Genomic DNA, 12,326 nt, shown 5'->3' with positions numbered 1-12,326 from the left:
TGTAACGCAAACATTCAAAATCTAAATTTGCCATGCACAGGTGTGAGCATATTTACAAGCAATTTGCTCCACAGGGAAAGGTCTTACATTAAAATGGGAAAAATAACATCAGAGACACTCAATTGCCTTATAAAGAAGCATACACCATTATGTCCTTGTCATAAATATTAAAACCATCCTTTTCCTCAAAAACGATTTACAAGTCATAATTTGAAAACACTCCACATGGGGAAATGACTTAAAATGTCCTTAAGACACATGAAAGCCTTTTTTGATTGCCGTTGCAGCATGTTTGGGTCACTTTTAACATGGCTATGTAACACAAACATTCAAAATCTAAATTTGCCATGCACAGGTGAGAGCATATTTACAAGCAATTTGCTCCACAGGGAAAGGTCTTACATTAAAATGGGAAAAATAACATCAGAGACACTCAATTGCCTTATAAAGAAGCATACACCATTATGTCCTTGTCATAAATATTAAAACCATTCCTTTTCCTCAAAAACGATTTACAAGTCATAATTTGAAAACACTCCACAGCTCCTATGCACAAAAAAACCCTGTCAGTACTAATACTTCACATTTTCTCCAATTACAATTTCTCAAAGAAACAAAATCTATTTGTAAAACAGTTGAGACTAAGCAACATTTTAAAAACACAACTTTCTTCATAATTTTCTCCTTAAAGCACACTATTCTCTATCTAAATTAAAGAAATTTTTTCTCACCTTAGCAAATACTTTGAGTTTCAAAACAGTCTCAGAAACACACCAATTTGTCTTCAGCAGAGCAAAAGGTATGCACTCCAGAGTCTGCAGCTATCAAAAGCACAGAAATGCTGTAATTCTTCACACATATCTCTCATGTCACCCAATCAAAACTCTTCCCTCACTTTTTTTCAAATCAAAACCCTGCCCCCCTCGGCCCTCTCTGCTTTTTTTGCATAGCAACCACCTCTTGGAAGACCTCTGGTGTTTGCAAGTTCACACAACAATGTTGCAATTGAACTCTGAACTCTCAGTGCACCTGCATATCCAGTGCATTCTTTCATTTAATGATTTTTTCTTGACCACTCAAAATACATCTTTCAAAGAACTCATCCATGCACCCTAACTTTCTGTTTTCAGCAATCAAAATCCACCAATCACTCTTACTGCTTCATTAACACAGAAACTCCACAGTTTTTTTCATTTTACACTCTTATTTTTTCAACTGCCATTTCATTGCCACACTTCATCTGACTGCAGCAGAACCTTCTCTCACCATGTTTTCTGTCTGGATTGTTGGACATAGTTATATCCACTGGGCTCACAGGTATGCTGAGAACAGAAATTTACCTAACCTCAATTTACAAGATGTGGAAATTAAGTGGTTTGGCCACAGAGGATTAAAATGTCACCAATTGATACCATTGGTGAAAACCTTTATGCATTTGCCAAAACCTGACCTGTTAATTGTGCACTGTGGAGGTAATGATTTGGGCACTTTGACTGGGGTAGGTCTGGAAATGCTTTTAAAGGACACCTTTGAGCAATTGATGGCACTTTTTCCTCAAACTGCCTTGGTATATTCAAATATATGCCAAAGACAGAAATGGAGGTGGTCAAACCAATTTTGTCCACAAATTGAGAAGTCGAGGAAGCATGTAAACAAATCTGTTTCAGCTTACATGAGAGACCATGGAATGGGCTCCATGTACAACAATAACTTGCGTTACTACATGCAAGATATCTACAGAGGAGATGGAGTTCACTTCTCAGATGAGGGCAACAGAATTTTCATTCTGAATTTAAGACTGTGCATTGGTACCTACTTATAAGTACTTAAATGTACCATAAACCCAAAAGCTCTTCTCAGAGCTACCCTACATCTGATCACTCACAATTATTATTTTACTCTAACTTTTTTCACAAATTTTCAACAAAGTACGCTCCCCAGAGCGCTACCCGGTACGCGAACCGGAAGCTAACCTCGCGAAATTTTTTAAAAAAATGTATTTTTTTCGCACATATGGGCCTCCTCAGCCACCCTCAGAAAACCTAGGGGGTCAAGATACGTCTACCGTGCCCCCTTCTACCCATTCTGAACATTATTTGCCCTCCATCTTGTATCTTAATTCGACCGAAACACAAAATGGTGGACTCCCGTAACGCTTCAGGTTCGCGTACCGGGGCGCTGGCTAGTTCGCGTACCGGGTCGCTCCCTGGGAAGCGCACCATCAAAAAAGGTGGGAAACTAATTTACAGAAAAGCGACTGGAGACAATTTCACCAAATATAGATTAGCTCATACTACATACCAATCCCTACCATTTTCACAAATTTGATTGAAATTCCATTTAGCCATTTAGCCTGTAGACCTCTCTAAATACCCTGAGGTAAATTACTTCACAAAACACATCTGAAGTGTTGGAATTGACAACCAATGAAAATGTTACTTTCATTTTCTACTTTTTTTACCTGACATTTCATTGGTTATATACCTGAATATATATAAAGGAAGAGAAGGAAACACAGCCATTTTGACTACTACTTCCTGGTGTACATTTCATTAGGATTTTCACTAATCACTTCAACTTCTTTGTAAAGGTAAGTTGTTATTTTAAAAACTGAAGTATATTGTGCACTATAAGTTAATATGGTAAACATTTTCAGATAGTTATATACTATCCCTCTGTAAGAGTTAGACATTGAGAAAGGCTTCTTTATTATAATTATGGATTGATTTAGGTTTCTGTGGTATAATTTTCACAGGCACTTTTTAATAGTACTACTTCACGCCTGAAACCATACAGTGCCCATAGATTACTTCTCTGTTATAAACTCACTAGTACCTGTCTGAACTTAAACCCAACAGTGCCCTATCTCTACTGATATATTTATTTTTTATGCAAATTACAGCAAGAAAATGGAAGGAGAGCAGAATATTTCCTTCGAAATTGTTCTGGAGAACAACACAGAAAAAGATATTGAGGACAATGATGACTCAGATTTCATGGATGAATCACGGGACCATGAATTAGTTCAATGTGTAGAATCTGTGGATCATTTACTTCATTATGATGACGGTCAAATGTGGGAACTTATGTTCACTCAACAAGAGGACATATCGGACAGTCAAATGCTAGACGTTCTATTAAATTTTGAAAAACAATCCGAAAAATAAAATTGTATGTAATATTAAAAAATTGTTTGAGTCTTTAATCATTTTTATATGTAATTCATAAACTAGTTAAATGTTAGAAATGTTATTAAATTTTGAAACACAATCACAATAATAAATAATTGCTTAAAAAATAAAAAAATAAAAAAATAATCAACAAAACCAACAATCAATTAACATACAGTATTTGAAAAGTCTATCATTCTTTTTTCCTTATAGTACGCTGCCCAGAACGCTTCCCGTTTTTTTTTTGCCCCGCGGGGCCCTTTTAAAGCCTCCACATCAAACCTAGGGGGTCAGGGAGGATCTACTATGCCCCCTTATGGTCATTTCCCCCTTTGTTTTGGCCTCCTCTTGTCTCTCAATCCTACCGAGAGACAAGATGGCGGCCGCTCCGGACTGTTTAGAATGTTGACAGACACCGGAGAGCCAATCAGCTTCGCTACGCGAAGTTCCGTTACGCGTCAAGTCCGCGAACCGGAGCGCTGCCTGGAGCGCGCTTACAGATATATATCTTTTTTTTAACGTTAATTTCTCAAAATCCACTGAAGCACATATATTGAGACCTAGCAAAGGCACATCGGGCTACCAGTCCCTACATTTTTGCCAAGTTTCGTGGAAATCCATTCAGCGGTTCGGGCTAAAAGTGAGGCCAACCGCCCTATGGAAAACTCAATGTTAAAAACACGTTTTGGGACCCCCCTTTTTTCTCGGCCCCCCCTTGACGAACCTCCCCCAAATTTCCAGGGGCTGCTCAGAAACAAAATGTTCCATTTTCCAGAAAATTTGAGCCAATTCCGTCCACAAACGCTATAGGTAATAACGATGTAAATAATTATGAAAAAAAGTGATGGCTGCAATAATGGACCTCATCTCCCAGGAGGCATTAGAACTTGTGCAACATAGACACGCCCATGGGAGTAACGATGAATAAAACGAGCATTTTCCACAAACTGCAGCCATGACTTCTTTACTGCCCCGAGGAGGAGGTGGAGACCTCGAAACGCGTCGGCACACGAACCAAAGTGAAGCAGGAGGGCAGGTTGCTAATGAAGGCCGGATGGTCAGAGCGTTGTCGCGTGCGCTCTCAAATGCTTCAGGGCAATTGGTATTGACATTTCACACACGGCAGCCTGGTCGTGGGGAGCTGCACCATCAGTAACTGGACAGCAAGTGTTCTCGCCAGTTATTTGAGGCTGTAATCGGAACTTTTCCAAGGTCACAAGCACAGCGCTCTTCACGCAAAATAGCCTGTCCGAACGCTCCACAAACCTACTAAAGGTAATAACGATGTAAATAATTATGAAAAAAAGTGATGGCTGCAATAATGGACCTCATCTCCCAGGAGGCATTAGAACTTGTGCAACATAGACACGCCCATGGGAGTAACGATGAATAAAACGAGCATTTTCCACAAACTGCAGCCATGACTTCTTTACTGCCCCGAGGAGGAGGTGGAGACCTCGAAACGCGTCGGCACACGAACCAAAGTGAAGCAGGAGGGCAGGTTGCTAATGAAGGCCGGATGGTCAGAGCGTTGTCGCGTGCGCTCTCAAATGCTTCAGGGCAATTGGTATTGACATTTCACACACGGCAGCCTGGTCGTGGGGAGCTGCACCATCAGTAACTGGACAGCAAGTGTTCTCGCCAGTTATTTGAGGCTGTAATCGGAACTTTTCCAAGGTCACAAGCACAGCGCTCTTCACGCAAAATAGCCTGTCCGAACGCTCCACAAACCTACTAAAGGTAATAACGATGTAAATAATTATGAAAAAAAGTGATGGCTGCAATAATGGACCTCATCTCCCAGGAGGCATTAGAACTTGTGCAACATAGACACGCCCATGGGAGTAACGATGAATAAAACGAGCATTTTCCACAAACTGCAGCCATGACTTCTTTACTGCCCCGAGGAGGAGGTGGAGACCTCGAAACGCGTCGGCACACGAACCAAAGTGAAGCAGGAGGGCAGGTTGCTAATGAAGGCCGGATGGTCAGAGCGTTGTCGCGTGCGCTCTCAAATGCTTCAGGGCAATTGGTATTGACATTTCACACACGGCAGCCTGGTCGTGGGGAGCTGCACCATCAGTAACTGGACAGCAAGTGTTCTCGCCAGTTATTTGAGGCTGTAATCGGAACTTTTCCAAGGTCACAAGCACAGCGCTCTTCACGCAAAATAGCCTGTCCGAACGCTCCACAAACCTACTAAAGGTAATAACGATGTAAATAATTATGAAAAAAAGTGATGGCTGCAATAATGGACCTCATCTCCCAGGAGGCATTAGAACTTGTGCAACATAGACACGCCCATGGGAGTAACGATGAATAAAACGAGCATTTTCCACAAACTGCAGCCATGACTTCTTTACTGCCCCGAGGAGGAGGTGGAGACCTCGAAACGCGTCGGCACACGAACCAAAGTGAAGCAGGAGGGCAGGTTGCTAATGAAGGCCGGATGGTCAGAGCGTTGTCGCGTGCGCTCTCAAATGCTTCAGGGCAATTGGTATTGACATTTCACACACGGCAGCCTGGTCGTGGGGAGCTGCACCATCAGTAACTGGACAGCAAGTGTTCTCGCCAGTTATTTGAGGCTGTAATCGGAACTTTTCCAAGGTCACAAGCACAGCGCTCTTCACGCAAAATAGCCTGTCCGAACGCTCCACAAACCTACTAAAGGTAATAACGATGTAAATAATTATGAAAAAAAGTGATGGCTGCAATAATGGACCTCATCTCCCAGGAGGCATTAGAACTTGTGCAACATAGACACGCCCATGGGAGTAACGATGAATAAAACGAGCATTTTCCACAAACTGCAGCCATGACTTCTTTACTGCCCCGAGGAGGAGGTGGAGACCTCGAAACGCGTCGGCACACGAACCAAAGTGAAGCAGGAGGGCAGGTTGCTAATGAAGGCCGGATGGTCAGAGCGTTGTCGCGTGCGCTCTCAAATGCTTCAGGGCAATTGGTATTGACATATATATATATATATATATATATATATATACACAACAAAACAGAGTCAACTGCTACAGAAGAGCCCACAACAGGTCGGTATTCGCCATTTCTTTTATTGAGAGGCAGCACTTCTAGAGACTTCAGATGTGTCAGCAAAAAATCTCAATCACCAGCTCGACACATTTCATGTATACCACTTCTTCAGGAGCTTAACGGCGATGACAGTCAGCAGCTTCGGTGATTTTGGCGGCAACTAAAATACTTGCAACATCCCGCCTCAGTGGGTGTGACCAACTCAATGGTGTTCTGGTCGTCGTAGTTTTCGCCGGATTTCTACAGTGAGCTACTTTGTCTGTGACTGTAGTGTTGCATAATCAAATCCAAGTGGAGTGTGACAAAATTCTGAGGTTTCCCAGTTGCTCGTAACTCCTCGCAATTCTGCACCTGAACCTTCAACAGTCACGCCGTTTGACGCGACCGCAGGGGTGCCAGAACGGCACCGGGGCTTGCTTGCTTGTTGGATATATACGGCTGGCCTGAGCCGTGGAAGCAAGCCCCGGTGCCGATCTGCTGACACATCTGAAGTCTCTACAAGTGCTGCCTCTCAATAAAAGAAATGGCGAATACCAACCTGTTGTGGGCTCTTCTGTAGCTGGTGACTCTGTTTTGTTGTATATATCTATATATATATATATTATATATATATTTATATATATATATATATCCATAGGAAAAGCATTTTTTGACTTGCCTGTATCTTTGGTACCGTTTGATGAATCTAAACAAACTTTTTTTTAAAAGTGCACCCGTGATTCTTGGTGGACATGGGAAGTTTTGGGGTGATCCATCAAGCGTGACCGAGAAAAAGGGGTGTAAAACAGAAGTGTGTTTTTCCATATTATTTCCTATTGAACCTTTGAACACATCTAGAATAAAGTTAGTGATATATGTAGCCACGGCTACTTTGTGAAATAGAACGAGAATCTGCAGAGAAATGCAGAGCTCTGATTGGCTGCCATCACTTCAACCAGGAAGTGTTGGCAGCCGTCTTGGGTCTCGGCTTCAGCTGAGTCCCAAAAAACAATGTAAAGAAAAGGGCCAATGAAAGCCCGGGGAATGCCACCTCCCAGGGGCATTGCTTATTAGGTATGTGGGAGTGCCACACTGCACATCCACGCCCGAGGTCCGCCACTTCCCCGGGTCAAATGTTTCTAAAGTAATGCAGGGGGGCCCACACAGCCCCCCTGCAGCCCCAGGGACTGCCATCTCCCCAGGGCACTTCAAAATATTTATACAGTCAGGCCCACTGGGCCCACCCACCCCAAAGGGGGTGCCACTTCACTGGGGCTAAACATATAAAATTCATGTGGGAGGCCTGCACTGCCTCCTTCCCGGGGTGATGCAGCGAGCGCAAGGAAAGTGGCTTTATTTATTTTATTTTCCCAATTCTGTTGTCTGTCGACTTCCCCCCGCCCCTCCCCACAGCTCTTAACTGAACCCACCGCGCATGTATATTTATCTGCTGCAGTTATATAAACCTAAATTACACCTTAAGGATATGTTTCACTTCTGAGACAGCATTCAGATTGTTAAAATGATTTAAACTTAAATCGCAAGAAAAGTTACAAATGCTTTAAGAGATTTAGTTAGCTTGAGCCCACTTCACCTTTAGTAGCATCCATTCCTCCCACTGCATACAGGGAGCCAACAGTTGATTTTCTTGGTTTGGTTCTAGGGCTCTGCAACATTGATCTTCGTTCTGGTAGCAGATGATACTTCATTGCTTCCATGAGGAATTTTTGGCATTCCAAGTCATCAGCAAACATTGGGCTGTTTTCAAGATCAGCTAATAACTGAAAAAAATGAACTGGGTGTCAATGATGGAAGAACTAATAATGCATTTGTTAATTTATTTATTAAGCATGAATTAAGTATTTCAGCAAGAAATGCTGTACATAGCGATAGAGTGAAGTACCAGTTATATTTGTGGATGTTAGATGCATGCTATGTTTTGAATGAGGTACATAATACAGGCAAGACAAACAGTTAACAATAAACAGTCCAGACAACAAGACATAATAAGTGAGCATAGGAGTGAAGGACTAAGTTAGTTACAATTGATTGTGATCTTTTTTTACCATATTAATGTGAGTTCTACAGGTATTTTGAGAGAGAGGAAAGAGGAGATGAAACACAGTTCTAGTTGATTTGGATTGTATGTTCCTGTTGTTTTTTCCTACTAGATCAAATGAGTGTGACCTTGAAGCAGCACTGGCGGGTTAAAGGACACCAGGAATATTTTAGATAGCTGAGCAAAGATTGGTAAAAGACACATACAGGGCAGATTTATCATTCTATTGTGTTTCCTTTGTGTCACACATGGTGTCATAAGGGCAACACAATAATTAAGTCAGATTCACCAAGCAATGCAAGAGCACCGTGCGTGGCCCTGCGATGTTTTGTAAATCTGGAGTAATGCAGGCAGTGGAAGTCATTGCCTTCTGTTACTCTGCCCAGGGAAGGCGTTCCATGGGTGGAGCAAGGACGTTTCCATGTATCAACCCATGGATTTTGGCACATTCCCAGATTTATCAAGGCTGGTAATTATGGAAATGTGTCAAAATGCTACGCCTTCCCATGGGAGGTACAAGAAGAAGAAATATCCTTATTTGTCCTTGTTGTTTCGGCTTGCTAAGTGTGCTGAACAGTACAACAGACTTAGGAAGGGGAAAGACCTCTAACGACTGATTTTTGTGCAAGAAGATGTCAGTTCCTGCACCTAAACAATCATCGCAAGAGTGTCTGTATTGGTGCTAGGCAGCATATGTTGGTAAATATGGCAAATTCATGCCCTTTCCCTTTCACAGAGTGCAGCGCAGGAAGTTGCCATGGTGCGTTGCATGAAATATTGATGAACCTCGACAACAGTGTCTTGTTAGCATTCAAAATAGGTAGCTTGAGGATAGCTAATCTACAGTTTTAACACCAAAAATAATCTTTATTTTAAGTGTTGTCTTCAATATTTCTGTTGTTTAGGACCAGCTTCTTTAAAAAAGCTATGGCACTGATGTATGCTAATCTGGTCTTCTGAAATGCATTTAAAACTAGTGAATACTATTTTGAAGATGCTTAACTACAGGGCACATATTCAAAGAGATTAGGAGCAATCTTCAGTGGTTTAAAAATACAAGATTATTCTATTGCTCAAGCCAAATTTTCATGACATGAATTCAGTGGTCAGGGTATTTACAGTAAGCATGAAAGTAGATCAGTGGTTTTTACAGAATATAATATTATGGAATTTCTTTGAATAAAATTTGTCTTAAATAGACACAGTGGTCAGTTGATATAAAACTGCACAAAGTGAAATATAAATAAACTGGTGTGAGACTTTGAGGAGCACAGGTTACATTCTTAATCTAAATCTGAATCTAACATTTGAAGGTATACCTCACTTTATCCATTCCAACTTGGATATCCTCTTCACAAGAATCCGTTATTTGTTTTTTGGAGAAGATAACGTGTTTACCTATATTCCCAGATGTTTTAATTGAAAATGAGGTGTTTTCATGTTTCTGTTTACTTACAGCATCACTAGTAGAATGAGTATGATGCATCATAGACCAAGCTGGCTGGCATTTAACTAAAGATATACTTAGAACTGAAAAGGATTCAGTAATGAAAGTGGACAGACACATCTTCAGCCATGATGCAGTTCTCGAAGTGGAGCTGTTATGTTCCATATGGGTACTATAATATAGGCCTCGGTAAACTTGTTACCCTTCACCTATATCCTCTCCCTACATTACACTTGTCACGGTTTACAGGGACTGACCTTTTACCTAGATATTACACAGAACACAGGTTTTCCCTAGTTCGAAATCTCATACATTTTGCATGAGGGTTCTTGGAAGCACAGCATGACTGCCATCTCCTCTATAAAATCTATGTTCAAGGTTTATGCACGACGTCATCCTTAGGCTGACACAGTAATACAGCAATGTAGAACCCCTGGAGAGACCTATGGGTGTATATACATCACATCTTTCTAAGATAGTTAGAGGAGATCGAGACTTCCCAGCCAACACACTGACCAGAGACGCTGAGGTTCCTGCATGCAGACACTCCAGCTCGTAGTGGTCTAACGTCCCTCCCGGGGTGTCCAACTCGAGACCAGGACGGGCTCCCACAGTCTCACTTAAGGTAATGGGGTTGATTAGATCCTAGAGGAATTCTTGGCTTAACACCTACACCCATGCTAGGTACAATTATGTATATCCAGATAGGGAGGTAGGAGGTAGGAGTATGCACCTTTTATCATGTGTTTTATATACTCAAATATATTCATGATTTTAGTAAGATGGTAGAACTATACCATCCTTTTACTTTCATAGTACTGTTATTCATTTATTTCCTGTACTGTCTAACGGTTGTTGCAGCACATCTATTTTACATCAAAATAACAACTGTTCAATAAATGGTTTCATTCGGTGTATCTCTCTGAGACAGACTAAGTAAGCACGAGTGACTGAGCGAAAAGTAGTGTATTGTTTCCACGATCCTGAGTGATCAGGGTTGGCATGCTCGATGATTGCCAAGAACTATTCTGTCCCTGGTAAGAAGAGATTCTAGTGGCAATGTGAGCTAGTTAGTATAAGAAGGCCAGCATACCCAGTGGGGTGATCAGAGTACATCTGACACCAATCCTACAGTGTTTGTTGTCTATACGCACAGATCCTGGATATTTTCCATAGGAACTACACGGCAGAGCAGCTAAAAACGTTATATCTTTTCCTATTACTCTTGTATTGTCGTATAAATAAAGAATGACAGAACTCTTTTGGTTCCTGATGGATTCTGTAGATTTGTGACATAAGCATTGGATGGTAATGAAATCAATGCAGGTTTAGAACATGGAGGTCTTGCTTACAGGCTGAAGATTAAAGAAAAGTACAACTACTCCCCATGTGTGGTGTAGTCATGGGTGAGTGCCTGGACTGGGTAGTACGCTATACCTGTGAATAGTTATTTTCTGTGACAATTAGTTCTTTAAACTGTATTCCAGCTGTAGAAGCGAAGGTTCAGGATCATCTGCACTACTGCTCCAGCCTCCGTTGTTTTTCCATCAAAGGAAGGTCCCTTATCTTTTTTGTTATTGGTAAGCAAGTGGGGAACACCTTCTCCTATAGAACCCACTGAACTACAAATCTAGGATGCCGTCTGGTGTGTTCTGAGATCTTTAGATCCTACATTGGTTTTTCCATCCTGCAATATTATGGAAGTTACCTCTCTGCACAGGTCATGATTAAAGGCAGCATATTTAGCTTATGGGATGTAGTAGCAGTATTTATGGATACTGCCTTTTGAACTCTGTTAAATAAAGTCCAGTGGTGTAAGACTGGTGGGAATACCTCCTTGCTTGCTATCTGTGTATGTTTAGAAATATTTGCTAAGTTATGCTCATCAGTTTAGCAATATTGAGGGAGACCATTTGGACATGGGCCTCCAGAGATAAATGGAAGTCATGGTACAAACTCCTGTCATTTAGGTAAGTATTTGTTCAATGCAAACATGTTCCGATTTGTGTAAATGATGATTACTAGATAGAATATGGAGAATTAGTGCAAGGAAAGACCAACATCCCAGTTCTTTTTCCTTTCTTTCTCCTTTGCATCAAAGACCTATCTTAGAGGAATACTTAAGGCTCGCCACAAGATTAGGTATTGTGAGGTTTTAAATAGCCAGCAGCATGTTGATAATGATCACTGAGAGAAATTGGGTTACTGGTTGAATGGGGTGAACCCCTACTCAACCAGCAGCTACAATCCTTGCCTGGGTGAGAAACAAACAAACCCTAAATTGACCTGTGCTCAATCCTCTGGTAGCTTGGCACAGGGCAGTCTGGCTTTACTCAGAGGCAATGTGTAAAGTATTGATGTAGTAATTTAAACAGTAATAAAGTGAAACCACAACACAAGTAAAATCCCGCATAAATTTAGAAGCATAGAGTAAAAATTCATAAATAGATCAATACCAACCAATCAGTAGAACCGGGGATATGCAATTTTAAAGGTTTCAGTGAAACAGTCCAAAGAACACAAAGCACCAACTGTGGATATCTGGTTGTGTTGGACAGGGAAAAAGTCACAGGTTCAGGCCGACTGATATGAACTGTGATGCCAAGTATGCGTCTCAGAGTCAGGG

General features: G+C 41.4%; 1 protein-coding gene across 1 annotated transcript in view; it reads right to left on the bottom strand.

Annotated features, from left to right (window-relative positions):
- The window catches only part of KLHL4 (kelch like family member 4), an 804,052-nt gene that overhangs the window by 198,647 nt on the left and 593,079 nt on the right, over positions 1–12,326 (bottom strand). The window contains exon 6 of the mRNA XM_078688422.1: positions 7,789–7,975. Coding sequence (XP_078544548.1) covers positions 7,789–7,975 — 187 coding nt within the window. The remainder of the gene's footprint in view (positions 1–7,788; positions 7,976–12,326) is intronic.

Source organism: Lissotriton helveticus, chromosome 4_1 (genome assembly GCF_964261635.1).
Source record: "Lissotriton helveticus chromosome 4_1, aLisHel1.1, whole genome shotgun sequence".
In the NCBI taxonomy this organism is placed as follows: Eukaryota; Metazoa; Chordata; class Amphibia; order Caudata; family Salamandridae; genus Lissotriton; species Lissotriton helveticus.
Note: the sequence above shows the minus strand (reverse complement) of the source record. Positions and strands in the feature narration are given on the sequence as shown.